The 20,434-nt window shown below is 33.6% G+C and overlaps 2 protein-coding genes across 3 annotated transcripts in view; one reads left to right on the top strand and one right to left on the bottom strand.

Annotated features, from left to right (window-relative positions):
* Positions 1-727, bottom strand: part of LOC132548433 (inactive phospholipase C-like protein 2) — a 90,364-nt gene extending 89,637 nt beyond the window's left edge. Inside the window, exon 1 of the mRNA XM_060212298.1 lies at positions 451-727. Coding sequence (XP_060068281.1) covers positions 451-727 — 277 coding nt within the window. The remainder of the gene's footprint in view (positions 1-450) is intronic.
* Positions 728-987: 260 nt separating this feature from the next.
* On the top strand, positions 988-19,124 carry LOC132548382 (ubiquitin carboxyl-terminal hydrolase 44-like). 2 transcript variants are annotated; one of them, XM_060212246.1, is made up of 17 exons: positions 988-1,041; positions 2,100-2,222; positions 3,540-3,617; positions 5,062-5,102; positions 5,398-5,556; positions 6,385-6,435; positions 7,141-7,207; positions 7,583-7,725; positions 9,623-9,809; positions 10,261-10,397; positions 10,633-10,782; positions 11,627-11,720; positions 12,027-12,159; positions 13,094-13,162; positions 13,824-13,932; positions 15,723-15,919; positions 17,144-19,124. In XM_060212246.1, the coding sequence occupies exons 2-17, from the start codon at positions 2,112-2,114 to the stop codon at positions 17,542-17,544; spliced, it is 2,127 nt and encodes a 708-aa protein (XP_060068229.1). In that variant the 5' UTR covers positions 988-1,041; positions 2,100-2,111; the 3' UTR covers positions 17,545-19,124. The 2 variants fall into 2 exon arrangements, with proteins under 2 accessions (XP_060068229.1, XP_060068230.1); XM_060212247.1 differs by lacking the exon at positions 988-1,041 and adding an exon at positions 1,153-1,166.
* The last annotated feature ends 1,310 nt before the right edge of the window (positions 19,125-20,434 follow it).

Below are 20,434 nucleotides of genomic sequence, written 5' to 3'. Positions count from 1 at the left end.
CAAATCAATGAATACAAAGTCTGAGGAAAAACAGCATATTTGTTTAAATTCAGAAGACCTTGAAGGTGACATTTGTTTCCTTATTAAGAATTCAAGCCACTTATATTAATTAATGTTGTAGCAAGTTAACTGACAGTAGTAGCTGTCAAATCTCTGTATTAAACACCAGGTTTTGATCCGATGAACCAATTTATACACATTTTATCAGCGATGTACACACAGGGTTTTAACACTATAAAACGGATGCTAAGATCAGCTGGTACATCCGAAGTAAAGGGCCCGACACTGACGTGCGTTACTATACAGTACCTCATCAAAGACGAGAGCTCTATCTCTGCTGCAATACACAGCGTGTGTATTGGAACTTCACTACAGCGAAAGAAATATGTATAAGAAATATCTCAGGGTTATGAAACATGTTGCATTTAGCATGCATGGAGCGTTACCTACCTGTTGCTATTTTCCTCTCGGTTGGCATACTGCTAAATGACACCGTCTTCTTTCGTATTGGTTTTCTACTTCCATCCCTATTCATAAAACTACTTTTCCTCGGCATGACTTGCCCAGAGACATTTGTCTCTTCCTGTGATGTTTGTGTTTCATATTCTATCACTTTTGCACCTTCTTCACTCTCAGTATCGCCATTTACGAATACATCCTCAGATTTCTCAGCATAATTTGTTTCTAAGCTACTATCAGCAGTGTCGGCACCCTGTTCTTCCGCCATGTTGACATTTTCTATGTAATGGACTCGGCCTGAGACAGGGGAGGAAGGTTGTATTAATTTGTGAGTAAAATTCCACAAGAATAAAAGTTTTGGATAGTAAAATACATATTCGTTACAAAGGCTTCATAGTGCAATAGTCAGCAATAACCAAAGTCGATTTGATGAGTTTTTGCAAACCGAATATTTATCCCTAATTTTATTGAATGGACTAACCTTGCAGGAATTCTGGGATGTGTTTTTAAAAATGGAGATCGTGGGGTTTCCTGTCTTGCTTTCCAAGCAGAAATGAACAGCTTAAAATGCAGTTAATTTAAGTATGACCTGTTTTCAATATAAATTATTCTGAATTGTTAGTCACATTGGCTCTAGAATTGCAAGTAATTATAAGGTCATGGTCATTTATGGAGCTGATAATGTAGGCGAGATCCCAATATTCAAAGTAAGTCAAGTTTGTTAAAGATTGTAGACAACAAAAGAAATAACCCTTAATTGAAAATATTCAAATTGTGTTTATCATTAGATGTGGAAGGATGTACCGGACCTGTAACTAGCAGGTTAAAAATACACTCAATAATCTGTCACGCTGATGTACAAATCAAGTGCTTGTTACATTCACCGAGGCATTATCAATCGAAACAAACATTTGCTAACAAATAAATATGTTAGGAATATGATTACTATACAGTACTGGGTATTTTTGTTAACAAATTGATAAACCATCAAAAAGTAGTTTATCTTGATACAAATTACAATGTACAACCGAACCTGGCCACAAACATTGTTATTGTAATATAACTTGCAGAACAACACTGTGTTCACTATTTCATAAAGTCAGATTGGCTGATTTCAAGCTTTTATCTGACTACGCTTCTAAAACTGTGTAACTTAACTCTATAAAGCTTGTGCATGTATAAGGCTTATTCCGTATATATTATTGTACCTTTTGCTATTTGCAAGATTTTATTCTTGATCATTTTTATTATTTTCTCTATTTCTTTACTTCACTTATATTTCCTTCAACATGCAGACCTTTACATTCATAACAAATATTTAGATGAACATTTGATCAAATGCTTCATATCTTATACCTACCCACAACTTTTTACAACCACAATAAAGTGTTTGCTTGGATAAAGTTTATATGAAAAATTAATTTAAGTTTTCAAGATGGCAACTATGAAGTCAGGGAAGCCTAAAATATTTTATTTGCTATTATGTATTGTGCATACTTGAAATGTAACTTAAATTGATTTATGCATTTTTTTTGTAAACAAGGATTTATTTCATAACTGTTACAATTTTTAATTGTCGTTGATCATAATAAAATATTAAAATATTCCATTATAATTGTAATCATTGATAACTTTTTCAGTATAAATTCTTCATGGAAACTTGTTCTCATCTATCAAAATGTCGACCAAAATGGAGCAATTGTTCCATCATTAACCCCCAGAAATGGATGTGCTACATATGTGGCACAACAGAGAGTGTCTGGGTAAGTTTGAACAAGACTTTACAGAAAGATTATCTTATATAAGGCTCAATTTGAAACTTGATATTTCGCAAAGAAGATTTGGATTGAACTTGATATTGGTAGATTTCATTATCAGATTTGTTTTTCTTTCAAATCATATATTAAATTGACAAATGCTGACCTTGAAAACAAACACATGTATTTTATAGAATTTGCAAAATGGGACTTAGAATTTTTAGATCACCTGACCGTAGGTAATGATGACCTACAGCAATCGTTGTTCATCTGCCGTTGTGCATTAACTTTTATTTTTGAACATGACAACATAAGTAAATATGTACAGATTTTGATTAAATTTGGTATGCAGCCTTGTCTCAATAAGATCTTGTTTAAGTGTGACAATGGGACAGATTTGGTTGTAACTTACAGAGTTATGACCGTTTAAAGTGTAATTACCATGGACTTTGTGAACAAAATAACTTGAGTTCATGTGAATAGATTTTGATGAAACTTGGAATGCAGACATACTTTAATAATATCTCAAATGAGGTCAACAATGGGATGAATCTGAACAGATTTTGATAACACTTAGCATGCAGCCTTATATAAAGATTTTGCATGAGGCTAATAATGGGACCTATTCAGTTGTAACCATGGACCCATGTGAACACAATCACTTGAGTAAATATTATCCATATTGAAGGCCACATTGTCAAATTTGTCAAAACCTTCGAAGGATTTCTTGGTAGCCAAAAGGCCTAGAATCATAATATTTAGATGGTAGGTTTCTTGGATGAAGCCCAAGAAATGACCTTGATATATATTTAAGTTTACAAGATTCAAATTTGCCAAAACCTTCCAAAAGTTCTTCTGACATAAAAATGGCCTTGTTATCTTATTTGGCTGATAGGTTTCTCAAATGAAGTCCAACAAAGTTTATGAAAAGAAAAGACTTCTTCTAATTTGACAAAAGGCCTAGAATCATAATATTTGACTGGAATGGGCCTATATATTGGATGAAACCCAACAGTGTTTACGATAAGAAATTACCTCGACATGTATTCAAAGTTAAGGTCCTATTTGTTAAAAGATTCAAGCAATTTCTTTTGCTTAACTAAAAACTTAGAGTCTTGATATTTGGTAGGTTCCTGGGATAAAAGCCCATGATGTGAAATGCTCATTATTTGTGAAAGACATTGAATACCAGTTAGGTAATATAGGTCATTTGGTCTCTTGTTTTCTTTGAAAGTTTATCATTTTTATTAAAGATTGTTACAAATTGCTCCTTTTATTTATTGTACAATTTTTATTACTGTTAACCTTTTCTGTTTATTTTAGGCTTGTTTAAACTGTCCAAATGTGGCTTGTGGGAGATTTAACCAAGAACATGCCTTAAAACACTTCAGCGACAACAAGGTAGAGAAGCATCTACACAACATGTCTGTTTTTTAGTAATTGTAAAATATAGGTTCTCATTTTGATTATGTCAAACCTTTTTTTACTTAGAAAAGACCTTGAGGTAGGATTATTACCATGAGATAGGATTATGACAATGATATAGGATTGGGACCATGAGGTAGGGTTTTGACCATGAGGTATGGTTGTGATCATGAGGTAGGATTGTGTTAATGAGATAGTTTTGTGACCATGAGGTAGGATTGTGTTAATGAGATAGGATTGTGACCATGAGGTAGGATTGTGACCATGAGGAAGGGATGTGTTAATGAGATAGGATTGTGACAATAAGATAGGATTGTGACCATGTGGTAGGATTGTGTTATTGAGATAGGATTGTGACCATGAGGTAGGATTGTGTTAATGAGATAGGATTGTGACCATGAGGAAAGGATGTGTTAATGATATAGGATTGTGACAATAAGATAGGATTGTGACCATGTGGTAGGATTGTGTTATTGAGATAGGATTGTGACCATGAGGTAGGATTGTGACCATGAGATGGGATTGTGACCACGAGGTAGGATTGTGACATTGAGATAGGATTGTGACATTGAGATAGGATTGTGACATTGAGATAGGATTGTGACCACGAGGTAGGATTGTGACATTGAGATAGGATTGTGACCATGAGGTAGGATTGTGACATTGAGATAGGATTGTGACATTGAGATAGGATTGTGACATTGAGATAGGATTGTGACCATGAGATAGGATTGTGACCATGAGATAGGATTGTGACCATGAGATAGGATTGTGACCATGAGATAGGATTGTGACCATGAGGTAGGATTGTGACATTGAGATAGGATTGTGACATTGAGATAGGATTGTGACATTGAGATAGGATTGTGACCATGAGGTAGGATTGTGACATTGAGATAGGATTGTGACATTGAGATAGGATTGTGACATTGAGATAGGATTGTGACATTGAGATAGGATTGTGACATTGAGATAGGATTGTGACATTGAGATAGGATTGTGACCATGAGATAGGATTGTGACATTGAGATAGGATTGTGACATTGAGATAGGATTGTGACATTGAGATAGGATTGTGACATTGAGATAGGATTGTGACATTGAGATAGGATTGTGACATTGAGATAGGATTGTGACCATGAGATAGGATTGTGACCATGAGGTAGGATTGTGACCATGAGGTAGGATTGTGACATTGAGATAGGATTGTGACTATGAGGTAGAATTGTAGCTGTAAGGCAGTTGTATTGATTGGCTCTATCATATTTTTGTGTTTGTAAAATCTAATATGTGATTAACATTCACAATGTTTTCATGAAATTAGCATCAGATACATGGCATAAGATACAGTAAAAAGTCTTATTGGCAGTAGTGAAAGAGAGGATATATGTCAATAATAACATCTAATTTTCATTTTCAGCATCCTTTGTGTATAGAAGTGAATTCTAAGTATGTCTACTGGTAAGTAAATGTTGGAATGTTTTGCACTGATATATCAGAGCAGTATTAAGTAAAGTCAGTATATAGCCAACATTACTTCAGAATATGTCTGATAAAACATGAACAATTTGACATGCACAGGTAATAGTTAAAAAGTAAGAGAGAAATTGCATTATTGATTTTCAGTCCATTAGAAGCTGAATTGATTTTGTACTGCACCTTGTAAACTCACTGTGTATTCACAGACCATTCTTGTGCTTGTCGTGAAATGATTGACATGTTACTGACAACTGATTCTGTTATTTTTATTATACAGTTACCTCTGTGATGATTACGTTATTAATGATAATGCTGCTGGGGACCTTAGGACAATCCGCAGTGCTCTGAGTGCCATTGCTACCCAAACCTTCTGTGATGTGGAGACCAAAGGCATCAAATTATTGCGGTCCTACTCCCATACTGCCATAACTTCCACGTATGTGTTAACAAAGTCCATAAATAATTATGTTGTCTCAATCCATGTATCTTCCACGTATGTATTTCTAAAGGTCTCACACCTATATATCCTCCACCTATGTATTTCTGAAGGTCTCACACCCATGTATCTTCCACCTGGGTATTTCTGAAGGTCTCACACCCATGTATCTTCCACCTGGGTATTTCTGAAGGTCTCACACCCATATATCTTCCACCTAAGTATTTCTGAAGGTCTCGCACCCATGTATCTTCCACCTAGGTATTTCTGAAGGTCTCACACCCATATATCTTCCACCTAGGTATTTCTGGGGGTCTCACACCCATGTGTCTTCCAGTTAGGTATCTGTAGGTCTCATCATTCCATAACCTCGACCTTAATATATCTGTAGGTCTCACACAATGTAACCTCCACCTAGTAATGTGTGCTTTGTTTTCCATTATTGGTATCCTTTTGACACCTGTCTTCACATACCTTGGCTGATACAACATTGTTGAAAAAAACAAACCTTCACTATGATTTCTTCTCCACCACAGTGTATAGATGTTCTTTAGATATATTTAGTATCAAAGTAACCAGCCACTACATTTTACGGGATAGCTTACATATCCATAGATGAAAAATATTCAGTTGTTTACAATTTTAGCTTAAATTTTTCACATACCAGGAAAAAAAATTTAAACTCAAAACTTTGTTGCACCTTGAATATTGATATTTTGTTCAGGAGAATTTGATGATACTTTGATGGGATAATAAGAGATTCAGAAAAAGAGATTGTTTTATAAAAAAAAGGTGTTAACTATTACTTGAACCAATTGTTTTTTTCAGATACACATCCAAAGAAGATGACAAAATTGCTACAGCAGACTGGCACAGAAGGTGAGGAGACTGTACTTCATTACTTTTCTAAATTGTATAATTGTATGGTTTTAGCGATTTCAAAATTTTCAATCAATACAATTACAATTTAGAAGGCATATTTGGTATTTGAAAAGTTTTAAGTGTTGGAAACAAAAGAGATTACAGTAGATCTGCTCACAGGAATTCTTGTATAAAAACTGCTGAATTGTGTATCCGTTTCATTACAGACAAGTATCTTCACACACACTTTGTTTTGTTTAGCTTGTTATGCTTACCTCGTTACCTCTTGGTTAAAAGCTGAAGGTTTTCAATCCAATTCCATCTCAGTATTACAATAGATGATAACAAAGTAACTGTAATGTCACCATTGCCCTCTAGCCAAAGCTGATATTGAAGGAGGCTCTGGCCATTCATCTCTCCATACTTTTTCCAAACATGCTTTTAAAAAGACAGTAAGTATCAACATTTTCATGACATTACAGTCACTTAATTTGATAACAGACAGGCCTCCTGTATGTTGTTCATAGAAGTAGCTACCAGCTTCTGATAGGAGAGCCTGCCTTAAAATAACCCAGGCTGATCACAGGGCAATACACACAACAAACAAACAATACCTTAATGGACAGGCCTCATTGCTTCGTCACCTTCCCTGTTTACAATTTTGTGCATTTAGTCACATGAATCCTTGCGAGAATACTTTACTCAAGATTGGTTCATTTTTAGACAAAAGGTCCTTGGGAAGACTTTTGCAGCATGGCGAGCATTGATTTTGGAGGAAAAGAATAAAAAGGTATATATATGTGTGTAGTATTGATGTGCTAAATTATATATATAAGATATTACAGAGAAAAAGGAATACAGGATGGGTTTATCTGAGTAGTCATCAATAGACATAATGCTGTCACCTGCTTTGAGTAATTATTGTTTGTATTTTTCATTTTATGGTGAAAATGTCTTGCTATGTTCTGGAATAAAAGATATAGAGTATTGTGTTCAGAGGGCTAGAGTTAGTCCTTTGTTATAAGCGATCAGTGGTCAGTATTTAAGTAATGTATCTGTTTATAATGACTCAGTGATCTTGGCAGTAAAAATGTGAGAATGTCAGGAAGAACAATAACATATAGGTTGAAAAAAGTTATTTATACTGAACATTAATGTATTTCAGACCCCCCAAAAAAATCAACGCCAAACACATGTGTCTTCACCATTAAGCCCATTTCTACGAAAGCGTACACTAATCCCAGGAATTACTGGTCTGCGTAACCTTGGTAACACTTGTTACATGAATTCAATCTTACAGATCCTCAGGTACAGTATGACTGTTTGTGAATCTAAGGTGTGATGTGTACTTGAAGAGGTGAAGACATTGTTTTTTTACATGGTGACTACACAATAATATGTAGCACTTAGTTTCACTAGCAAAATGGGGAATAGGAATATTTAGTGTAGCTAGAAAAATGGAGGGTAGGAATATTTAGTGTAGCTAGAAAAATGGAGGGTAGGAATATTTAGTGTAGCTAGAAAAATGGAGGGTAAGAATATTTAGTGTAGCTAGAAAAATGGAGGGTAGGAATATCTAGTGTAGCTAGAAAAATGGAGGGTAAGAATATTTAGTGTAGCTAGAAAATTGAAGGGTAGGAATATTTAGTTTAGCTAGAAAAATGGAAGGTAGGAATGTTTAGTGTAGCTAGAAAAATGGAGGGTAGGAATATTTAGTGTAGCTAGAAAAATGGAAGGTAGGAATATTTAGTGTAGCTAGAAAAATGGAGGATAGGAACATTTAGTGTAGCTAGAAAAATGGAAGGTAGGAATATTTAGTGTAGCTAGAAAAATGGAGGGTAGGAATATTTAGTGTAGCTAGAAAAATGGAGGAGTGTAGCTAGAAAAATGAATTTAATGTAGCTATTTATTTAGTGTAGCTAGAAAAATGGACGGTATGAATATTTAGTGTAGCTAGAAAAATGGAGGGTAGGAATATTTAGTGTAGCTAGAAAAATGGAGGGTAGGAATATTTAGTGTAGCTAGAAAAATGGAGGGTAGGAATATTTAGTGTAGCTAGAAAAATGGAGGGTAGGAATATTTAGTGTAGCTAGAAAAATGGAGGGTAGGAATATTTAGTGTAGCTAGAAAAATGGAGGGTAGGAATATTTAGTGTAGCTAGAAAAATGGAAGGTAGGAATATTTACATGTGTTTAGTAATCAGACAGTATGGACTATTGTTTGTATTTAGCAATCAGACAGTATGGACTATTGTATGTGTTTAGCAATCAGACAGTATGGACTATTGTATGTGTTTAGCAATCAGACAGTATGGACTATTGTATGTGTTTAGCAATCAGACAGTATGGACTATTGTATGTGTTTAGCAATCAGACAGTATGGACCATTGTATGTGTTTAGCAATCAGACAGTATGGACCATTGTATGTGTTTAGCAATCAGACAGTATGGACCATTGTATGTGTTTAGCAATCAGACAGTATGGACTATTGTATGTGTTTAGCAATCAGACAGTATGGACCATTGTATGTGTTTAGTAATCAGACAGTATGGACTATTGTATGTGTTTAGCAATCAGACAGTATGGACCATTGTTTGTATTTAGTAATCAGACAGTATGGACTATTGTATGTGTTTAGCAATCAGACAGTATGGACTATTGTATGTGTTTAGCAATCAGACAGTATGGACCATTGTTTGTATTTAGTAATCAGACAGTATGGACTATTGTATGTGTTTAGCAATCAGACAGTATGGACTATTGTATGTGTTTAGTAATCAGACAGTATGGACTATTGTTTAGTAATATGTGTTTGTATTTAGTAATCAATCCATTGTTTGTATTTAGTAGTATGGACCATTGTTTGTATTTAGTAATCAGACAGTATGGACCATTGTATGTGTTTAGCAATCAGACAGTATGGACTATTGTATGTGTTTAGTAATCAGACAGTATGGACTATTGTATGTGTTTAGTAATCAGACAGTATGGACTATTGTATGTGTTTAGTAATCAGACAGATTGATTATATTTCTAAATTTGATCTAAATGATAACCAAACTTTGATCAAGTAAATTTGTTTTCAGCTAGTAAAATGAAATGTTGAATCTACATTAAAATAGTCCTACTTGATGAAAATAATGATGACAGTGATAAAATGATTACATTCTAATGACATTTACACAGTTTTGTTTCTAATTAACAGTAATTTAGAACAATTCCGCGAATACTTCATGCATTTGGAGACACCATCTTCCAAGAGTGACATGTCCTCCACCCCCACCTCTACTGCCCCATCTCCCTCTCCACGGGCATCAGCCAGGCTACTGTCTCGCCAGTCATCAATCAAAACACCTCACCTCAGTCGTCAGTCTACAGTGGAATGCTTTCAGGTTTGTCACACCACATGTCATTTATATGATCCCAGACAGATTGAGAAGTCGATGTAATGTATTGGCAAGCGCTTTTTTTTTATATAAATCTCATGCCTTATCCAGGGTTATATTTCTCTGTATCCAATTTGTCTGGTACCTCTCTGCAATATTTGGCACCAAGTGACGTCACAATCAAAAAGATGTCATTTTACATTGTTCTTCTGATGCGAATTGCTAAGAAAATTAAGGAAATTATTAGGACTAAATTATTTGACCAGTTTAGACGGAGTCCAGTTTACACAGTCCACTGTATAAGCCTACTAAAGAAAAATAGTTTTAATACATGTATCTCTCCGTACAAAATTTAATCGCAAAATAACAGTTAGAATTTTCAGGTAAATTTAAGATTTTTCTAAACTATCAATATTTGAAATTAATTCCTTAAATTGAATATTTTTTTCATTTACAGCATTTAATGACACCCAGCCAGTCTAAGAATAGCAGCACAAAGAAAGGAGGACTAAGTGGGGGGTCCACATCACGCATGTCTGTCCGACGCCAGCTTATCTGTACAGTGGAGGCCCAGAATTCTTCTGCAGACAAAATGTAATACCCTAGATTGGTAAACTTTCTTATACCATACAATATGTGTAATATGTTAAAATTCTGACATTAAATTACTAAAAAGATATTTTAATTTTTAACCAAAAATGAGTTTGGTACTTTGATAAAGGATTATATCCCAATTACTATTTCTAGTTAAAACCTAAACACCAATGGATGTAACGGTAATTCAGTTAATATACATGAAGCTTTACAATCCTTTATTCAATTTACACAGCTTTCTTCACCAAGAATTGAATGGTCTGTTCCGTGTGTTGTGGTCAGGACGATGGGCACAGGTCAGTCCTCATGCCCTTCTACAGGCTGTTTGGCTGGCCATTCCCACCTTCAAGGGCTATGCCCAGCAAGATGCTCAGGAATTTCTGTGGTAAGCACTGTTACTAACATCGCTTTCGTTAAACAGCATAATGCACTATTATCATTATGTAAATATGTTGGGAACTTTTTTAGGTGAAATCGGTAATCCTGTGCTGATATACATGTATAGTAAAAAGTGTTGAGAAAATACAGTCTAAAATATTAATCTATGTACAATTTTTAAAAAGATGACAGAAAGAAACTGAATTTAAGACTTCTACAATAGTGCATTGATCCCAATGTTTGTATAAGGGGCCATGGTGGTCGAGTGGTTAAGGCTTCTGACTGTCTTCATTACTAACCCTCCACCTCATGGGTCATGGGTTTGAGGCAGGTCAGTGGTTTTTCTCCAGGAACTAAGCATTCCTTCACTATCCTAACCTGGCACGTCGGTAGATGACTCTGGCTGTTAATAGGATGTAAAGCAACAATAAACTAAATCAATGTTTATAGGGACCTGGAGTTGTTGACAGAGACAATGTTAACAGAGGTCATTACCTCCTCAATACCTGGTGGCATGGGATCTCTGATTTACAAGGCCAAACAAGTTAATGAGAAATTCTCCCAAGCCAAGTCATTAGGAGATGGATAGTATTTTTCCATACTCCTTAGAGAAAGAATTTGTCCTTGAATCTTCCTAGTGGTAATAGTGACACATTTACATGTGTGCTACAGAATGAGAAATAATTGCTTTTAAAATGATACGGATTAGATAAAGAAACAAATTTGTCAAGTGGAGTCAGTAGAAAGGAATATTTCAAGTAAGAGATTATATGATAGATAACCAATTCAGATGAATTTCTATGTACAATGTATCTAATGACTGCTTTCATGAACATTCTTAATTCTTTTAGTGAACTATTGGACAAAGTACAACAAGAACTTGCTGTCATCAATGGTGCTGAAGATATTGTTAATGAAACATTCCAGGGAGAACTTGTCAGTCAGGTGAGTACAGCCATTGATTATTTCTTATGGTCAACTCATCAGCCAGGTAAGTACAGCCATCAAACAGCTCTTAAGGTCAACTCATTAGACAGGCAAGTACAGCCATCAAACATTAAAATGAAGAAATTTTTGTTTAGTGTGTATTTAAAACACCAATTCTCCATAGAGATCTTCTGTATTTTGTATGCTGGTTTTCTTTTTTAATCCTGATAAATCAGTGATAAACAAAATGAATAAGTTGTCAAGTAGACTAAAGTATTGTTTCAAAACAATGTTTTTATATCATTGTTTATCTTTTATTTTCAGGTTACCTGCTTAAAGTGTAAGAAAGTATCAGAAACCCATGAACCTTACATGGACTTGTCACTAGAATTTCCCGAACGTTATCAAATCACAAAGGAAAATTTCAAAGTGGCACAGGATATGTGTCATGTAACAGGTTTGTAATGAAGTCACCAATCAATTAAAACACTCAATTTGTTTAGAATTTATCAAAGTCATAAAAAAAAAACCCTACATTCACATTTCCGCTTGTCTCTGAAATAATAACTCACATAGAAACAATTAGTAGAGAACCTAAACATGTATATGTTTATTAAGATAAAAAAAAATTACTGATATACATACTGTTATAGGTCTCTACAAAAGATTAAGGTCTAATTAGAGAGTATCAAGTAGAAATGTGCTCGCTAAAAATAATTTGAGAAAAAAAAAATTGGTTTCCTATTGCTTACATGTTAAATGACATCTGCAGGCAAATCTTCATTAAACTTTGACCTAAACATGGCAATATACAGGAGTAGTCCACAAAACATGTAAGATAGATCTGGCCATTAGATATATCATTTAACTTGGAAATAGTGGGCTTGATCTGTATAGCAATTATTTCTGTAATTTTTTTATTCTCACCAGTTTGCGATAAAATGTTTTCGGTAAGATCAGATTGTACAAAACAAGAACGCATCATACAGCTTTTTCGTCCTTCAAGGACTTATCGGTGATTCAAAGGGCCAAAATTTTGAAGCATTGGAGGTGACCGAGGAAAATGTAAAGCGAGCAAAAGAAAAGTTTAAACCAGGTGGGGAGGAACGCTAGCCCCATAATTCAATAAATTTTAGAATTTCCATATATCTGATAATTTTTTAATAACATCAAGTATGTCTTATCGTATTGAATAAAACCATATCTACGAGGAAATTCACTTGGTCATGATAGTTGATTTTTGTGCATGTCCTGATATGCAATTATCACAATATAAAATACTCATAGATATTTGTTGGTTTACAGGACAGTGTTAAGAAGTTGAAAAAGCAGGGTTAAGTTTATGGTATCACACAACCATATCATTTTATATAACTGTCTTTGGATTTCAGAGATGTTGGCAAAGTTCACCGACATTGAGAAATTAGAGGGAAAGATTTATTCATGTGAAAAGTGCAATAGTAAGTATATTCTAACTAAATTTGTCTAGACTTCAACAACAAGACTATTTGTTAATAAAATCACTGACTATGTATTGAATGAAATTTTTAGCTCAGTGTTGTCTATAAACTTTGCTCAGTCAATTTTGGTGAAACTTCCTGTGAGTGATCAGTACAGGATGCTTATCCAGTTTTGGAGTGAAATGAAATTTGAAATGGTCACCATCTTGCCATCTTTAAATAATACTATTAAAATGATGCTGATGAAACTTTGTGCAAATTTATGAATGACCAGTAGTTAATTGGGGACAAGTTTTGCTGATATAATGTGGAACAGAAATATATGATGGTTAAAACAGCAATTAATGGATGAGTCATGAAAAATTACATATTTGTCTTGTGTAAGGTGTGACCTGTTTGGCCATGACTGTAATAAACTTACTGATGAGCATTAAGGCCTTTCATTGGAATCTGTTAATATTAAACTCAGTCACTGTTATTTAACATAATATCAATAGTATTTCTTTGACTAAACCATAATAACAGTAATTACACAACAAGTCACCAGACTCATGATTCCTGTCACACATGGCTATATCAAACTTTACTTGTGACTTTATGTGTTGTGAAGTTAAACAGTGATATGTTGATAATAAGACTTTTGCTTTGTTGTACTCACCAGAGGGCAGACGGGGTAAGAGTCCAACAAAAGTGGTGTATACAGAGGCCCAGAAACAAATCCTGGTAAAGAAATTACCTAATGTCCTTCGTCTTCATCTGAAGAGGTTCAGGTAGGTAGTTTCCAGTACAGAATGTTCGCAGGTCACACAAAGCCAGTTTACCAGGATGTTAATTTATCCGGTCTGTAGATATGAAAATGTGGAGTACCAGACAAAATTTTGATTGAACCTACATAAAACAAAAAATGTTGTGTCAATCAGAAATTTCTTTATGAAATAACAAAAAGATTTAATGTTTATATGTTGTGATGTGGCATCCATCGACCAGTGTCAACTTTTTCCATTAAACATTAAAACAACTTTTTTCTTTCAACAACTTTCTCTAAATGACCAATGGATCTTTTGTTGTGATATTTAAGTGGTATGTTCCTAGGATGAAGCAGAACAATGTTTGCGAAAAGAAATGACTTTGATTTATATTCAAGGTCACAGGGGTCAGATTTGTTAAAACATTTAAATGACTCCTTCTCATGAACTAAAAGACCTAGAGGCATAATTTTGGCTGGTATGTTTCCAGGATGATGCCCAACAAAGTTTGCGAAAAGAAATGACCTTGACTTATGTTTGTCAACTTTATTGAAACTGTGTGTCTTGTATCAAAATGAGGTTACCTTAACGTATATTTTGGCCTTTGACCTACTGGTACATCAAAGAAAGTGTTTGTTGGAACCTTATCTACTTCTTTATTTATCACTGGAACTTCTTAATGGGGGCATAGGTTTTCTGACATTGCGTACTTGGCATATAATCTCACATCCGATGGGGGACTTTAACTCACTGAATTGTCTTGTTTCATCATTATTGTGTCATTTGGAGAAACCTTCATGTACCAGATGTCGAAAAAAATTTCTCATTGAAACATTTTTTAATTTGACAAATCGAGACCGTCATATCTATGTGATGCTCATTGATAGTATCAACATGAAATATATCTATTTGTTAAGGATGTACTCTTCTGATGTTTTAACCAAAAGTAAGAAACAATTCAATATAAAATGAATAGCAACATATTATCTTTTACTTTTGTCTTTTTATATACTTTGTTGTCTTTAGTTGTACTTATAAGTTGAAAACAGGCAATTTATTGAAAGTTTTGAAGAAATTTTGCTCATAGACAACATTTTTTGATGACAAAGTTGACTGTATGATGTGGTTAAAAAGAATCATCAGTTCCAGTGTTTTCTGGTTGCAAGAGTACTTCTCTTGAGTATAACTCTTGAAATCCACAAATTGCAGATTTCGAATTTGTGAATTCCGACCATTTTTTCAGATATTGAGGACCTGGAAATCAGCATTTTAGCTGATTTCTTGATCTTGGAAAACTGGCAATTTTGGGTGAAAGTTGCAAAAAATAAAGCACAGGGACCCCCTTTTATTTAATCATGAAACATATCTTCGAAAATTTTTAATACTAGAAGATGGTCAAGTAAAGGATTAATGTCATTTTGGAACATTTTCAGTTTTCAGTTGCTATACAAATTATGGCTTGTTAAATCAAATGAAAACACATTATTTATTTCTTAATATTCAAGTATCATACCCTTACTTTGTAATGAAAGACTAAGTTTTTTCTGAAAATGTTGTCACAAAAATAATAGAAAACTCTTATTCAGGAAAAAAAAATAAAACTAATTTGTAGAAATGAATTATTTCATGTTACACAAATCTTGATGCCTGTACTTGAGAAAGTAGTGCAGCAATTTTTTTGCTTTTAATCTTCTTTCTGAAATCAAACCTTTTGAAAAATCAACACCAGAAAAAAAGTTGAATACTAGAATAATTTTTTTTTTGTCAGATGTGTACATTATACATTAAATTAACTATCATCTCGTGATTTTCAGGTGGTCAGGACGTTTCCATCGAGAGAAGATTCTGACACATGCTGCTTTTGACGAGATGTTAGACATGAAGCCATTCTGTGTCTCTGATGAGGAAGGGAAGGACAGCTACCAGTACCAACTACAAGGTGTGGTCATTCACCATGGAAAGGGCTTCGGCTGCGGACATTATACATCCTATTGTTGGAGTGTAGAAGGAGGTCAGTGTTTCACTATCAAGAAATATTACATCCTACATTCTGAATTGTGCCCAGTTGTTAATATAGTAGTAAAATATGTTGCCATCAGTTTATTTTCCTAAAGATCAAACAGACATGATTTTAGTGTACATGCATCAAGAAGTTAATAGTGTAATTGACCTGTGTATCGTAAACTGTGAATCGTAACTAAAAATGTCATTCAGTTATGGAAACAACCTTTATGCAATTAGGTGTAAAAATCCTTTACCCAAAAATAATGTCATAAGTTATTTCAAATGCTTAAGTGGTTAACAAATCCCTTGTTCAGCACATACACTAAACAATAATTATGATTTCGTTTTCACATGCTATCTAAGTGTAATATTCTAAGTCATGAGATTTCTTTCTGAAACTTGGACTGTTTGGATTTATTGTGGAATCAGCAGAGGCTGTATACAATTTACACTTGGTAGTTCTTAATTATTACAAAATAGTGCTAAAAGTATAATTAAAAAGATAAGCAGCAGAATTGTTTAACATAATGGTGGCAACTCAAAGTCTTAGACCTGATTTTAAAGGCAGATTCTCTGGTATTTGTAACACAACTGAAAGATGTGAAAGTTTCATGACATCTAGGACAATTATATATGGGAAATAGGAAAGCAATCAGTATGTGTTGTGTAAGGGAAACGATTATATCTTATAACACAGATATTAGTATACCCTAATATCTCAAAAGTGAGTCTGGCCTGAAAATAAGCCTGCAATTCCATACAATCAAATTACATGTCCCGTAAGTAAGCCAGCCATAAAAATATGCTTTCGATTTCTTCAGTCAATTTTCATTCAATATAAGTTGGACATCAGTATATTTTATTGTTTCCAAGTTGTTATGGATCAATGAAGAAAAAGTATTATTAACCATGTTTATATTTATAAATACATTAAATAGCTATTATCTTTAAAACATATTTTAGATTTCAATTAAGTTATATAAAGGTAGCATATATATATAGCATAAGAAATCTTAATAATTATGATTGTGAATGTCAGGGTCTAGTCAACATGTCCTGAACGGTTTATAAAATATCTTGAAAATAAGCTTTAAATTCCTGACAAAAATTGAAATAAGCTGTGGCCTATTTTCCAGATTTTAGGATATTAAAGTAGCAAACTAATAAATCATTGCCATATAGCCAGCCTTCAATATATATAAAACATTTAAAAATATGGTTACTTTTGCAGATTCTTGGGTGGACTGTAATGATGCTAGAATGCGACTTTGTCAACTAGAGGATGTTCTGCTAAGTCAAGCTTATATACTAATCTACACAAAAGTTGAGCAGACAAACAACAATGCTTGTTCACTGGAATCACAACTCACAGATTCACAAATGACAGACTCACAAAGCACAGTGACCTCAGAAAGTACAGACATCTATAGTCTTAATGGAAGTGAGTTTACTCCTCCTCTGAGACGGCTCAACTCCTCACAAATAATAGACAAGGAAATAACTTTCAATTTCCTGACACCCGTCATCAACTCAGGAGCTCCAATCTCTGTGGGCATAAAACGAGCAAGTCGTGACAGTGACCAGAACATCAGTAAACGTGTGGTTAAAAGGCGAAGATCCATGTTGTGGTGAAGAGTCATGACAACGACCAAACATCATGAATGTGTGCTTGAAAAAAACAACGATCCATGTTATGGTGAAAAAAGTATTTGATCGTGGAATAAAGAGATAGTTGTTCTGGGTCATTTAAATCATTTGATATTCCAGCAGTCAATGCAATTGTCTTCAATTTTACACGTGAGTGTATTCTTAAAATCAAAACAGTGATGTTGTTCTGATGATTTCATTACTGACTATGTACACAAATATCAGTAATTTTAACTCTTTTTAGATGCAAGTGAAATTTTATATTAAAACCCATCGCAGATTTGGATGAAAATGATATATGTCCTCAAAAAAAATATCTTATTTATAAATTTTTATCACATGTAAGAAGGTTGTATTTCTCAAGTGATGAAGGTTGATAAGTACAATAAAATCATTCATTTTCAAAGGGCTCATATTTTGTGATTTTCCAAAAACATATTGACACTTGATTTTGTAGATAAATCTTGCACACAAAATCCACTAGCACAATAATCCATGTCAACTTTTATCTCTATTGTTTTGTAGACATATAAATTTTTTGGATTTAAGAATTTCCATGAATTCAAGAAAAACAAAACCTCCATGACAATTAATGATTTAACAATATATATAGAAAATTCCAATATCAAAATCAGTAAGAAAATTTCCTGATAGTGAAATAATTCTATATTCCATGAATAGGTCAGATATGTTGATTGCAAATTTGACAGGCTGGTTATAGTGTCTTGAGACCCACAAAACTAGCCAAATTTTTTCACCTTTTGCAGCACTATAATCCTGATAGGTACAGATATAATGATATGGATAATAATTCTGATTTCTTTTAGTATTGAATATTTGATTATTAATATCTATATTCTGACTGAAAATAAAACCCATTTCTTGCCAATTGTCAGGTGAATTTTAGTTGATAAATCCATTTTCAGCACTTCTGGTGCATTTTACGTGATGTTCATTGTTCTGGGAAGATAGTGTACACATTTTTAATTTGTGTCTGTTAACTCTTCACATTAGGGTCATATCAAATGTCAAAACAAATTCCAGAATCTTATTACCATTTGCAAATATATTAGCTGTGGAATACTTTTCAAATGACAGGAAGTTAAAAAAATAATCAGTCATTCAATGATGATGTAGATGTAAATTATAGCCCTTAAGGCAAAACCTCAAGTTCAATCTGAAAACTATTATGCACATGTTAATATTTCTCTTTCTGCATTAAATAGGAGTTGACATTCACTAGTAAATCCGAATAGGTACTAATATCAAAGCATGTGTGTATCCCACATGCCAGGGAATACAGAGTCCATTTAATTTAGGGACAGGTCTTCCACTCCTTTCAACAGTTCAGAACAATTACTACCTAATCCAAATTCCAGACCACACAACTTTTCTCAATCACCTGGTTCATCAGTCGACATTAAGTTTAGATAGTCTGCAATATTTTCATGACATTTGTTATCTTTGTATTTTAAAAGTTTAAACAGACCAATATTTTTGTGAAAATAGTCTGATGATTATCAACAAACCAATCAATTTGTAAAAACAAGGCACCTAATTTTCTACTGCTGATTTTGAAATTGTTATGAATTAAATATACATTCATTTTCAAAATGTCTTAAAAATCAGTTTTTTTTTTTTTTTGGTACTGTTAATCATTTCATTCGTTATATCTGTTGGTTTCATTTATCACTAAGAAGATGACTGGTTTTACTGATAGTATCTATCATCTATACACATTAAAAGTTCATAGTCTGGTGAAAGTCTTTGCATGAAGTACGAAAGATATTGTTTTAGTGAAACTTTTATGAAGTGCTATTCATGATGAATGATAGGGCGCAAAATATTTCATATCATGGTAGCATGTTGACATTCTGTTGTATTCAGAATTTTAGTGTAGATGTGACATGTTGTATTTACCATCAACATGTGGATAAGGTAAATTTCATAAATTGCACAATCATCAATGTATCTTCATGTCCTGTATTCAAATGTCCTCGTGTGTTGAGATGCCAAATGATTTTCAATAGCAGTGAAATTAGTCCATTTATTTTTGTACAGTATTTGTATGCATATTGTCAATCAATAAACTCTACAAATTTTGTGTGGTTGAACGTTGTAGTTGGTGAATTTTTCTGCCCTCAGTATCACTTGTCCATAACAGTACTGAAGTACAACGATATTGTCAAACTATAACACTTGTTATGACAATGTTTTTATCAATTGAAGCACAAGTGTTCTTCATTAATTGCAGCATAACTGTTCTTTATCAAGTAATGTGTGGTATAAGTGGTCTTTATCAAGAAGTGTACTATGCAGCATAAATGGTCTTTATCAAGTAATGTGCAGCATAAGTGGTCTTTATCAAGTTATTTACAGTATAAGTGGTCTTTATCAAGTAATGTGCAGCATAAGTGGTCTTTATCAAGTAATATACAGTATAAGTGGTCTTTATCAAGTAATGTGCAGCATAAGTGGTCTTTATCAAGTAATGTGCAGCATAAATGGTATTTATCAAGTAGTATGCAGTATAAGTGGTCTTTATCAAGTAATATGCAGTATAAGTGGTCTTTATCAAGTAATATGCAGTATAAGTGGTCTTTATCAAGTAATATGCAGTATAAGTGGTCTTTATCAAGTAATATGCAGTATAAGTGGCCTTTATCAAGTAATATGCAGTATAAGTGTTCTTTATCAAGAAGAGTACTGTGTAGCATAAGTGTTCTTTATCAACTAATGTGCAGTATAAGTGTTCTTTATCAAGAAGAGTACTGTGTAGCATAAGTGTGCTTTATCAAGTGCATTACTGTGCAGCATAAGTGTATAAGAATACAGAGTCCAAATTTGCCAAACTGTCCCATTTCAGCATTTTCTG

Source organism: Ylistrum balloti, unplaced genomic scaffold, assembly GCF_031769215.1.
Source record: "Ylistrum balloti isolate Yb309-2 unplaced genomic scaffold, AGI_CSIRO_Ybal_v1 Utg370010, whole genome shotgun sequence".
NCBI lineage: Eukaryota > Metazoa > Mollusca > Bivalvia > Pectinida > Pectinidae > Ylistrum > Ylistrum balloti.
The sequence above is the reverse complement of the archived record's forward strand: the minus strand, read 5'-3'. Positions and strand labels throughout refer to the sequence as shown.

Coding starts and splice junctions, on each gene's coding strand:
- LOC132548382 (XM_060212246.1), top strand. CDS start 2,112: ATGGAAACTTGTTCTCATCTATCAAAATGTCGACCAAAATGGAGCAAT. Junction 3,618..5,061: donor AACACTTCAGCGACAACAAG/GTAGAGAAGCAT, acceptor TTTCATTTTCAG/CATCCTTTGTGTATAGAAGT. Junction 11,721..12,026: donor AGGGAGAACTTGTCAGTCAG/GTGAGTACAGCC, acceptor TTTTATTTTCAG/GTTACCTGCTTAAAGTGTAA.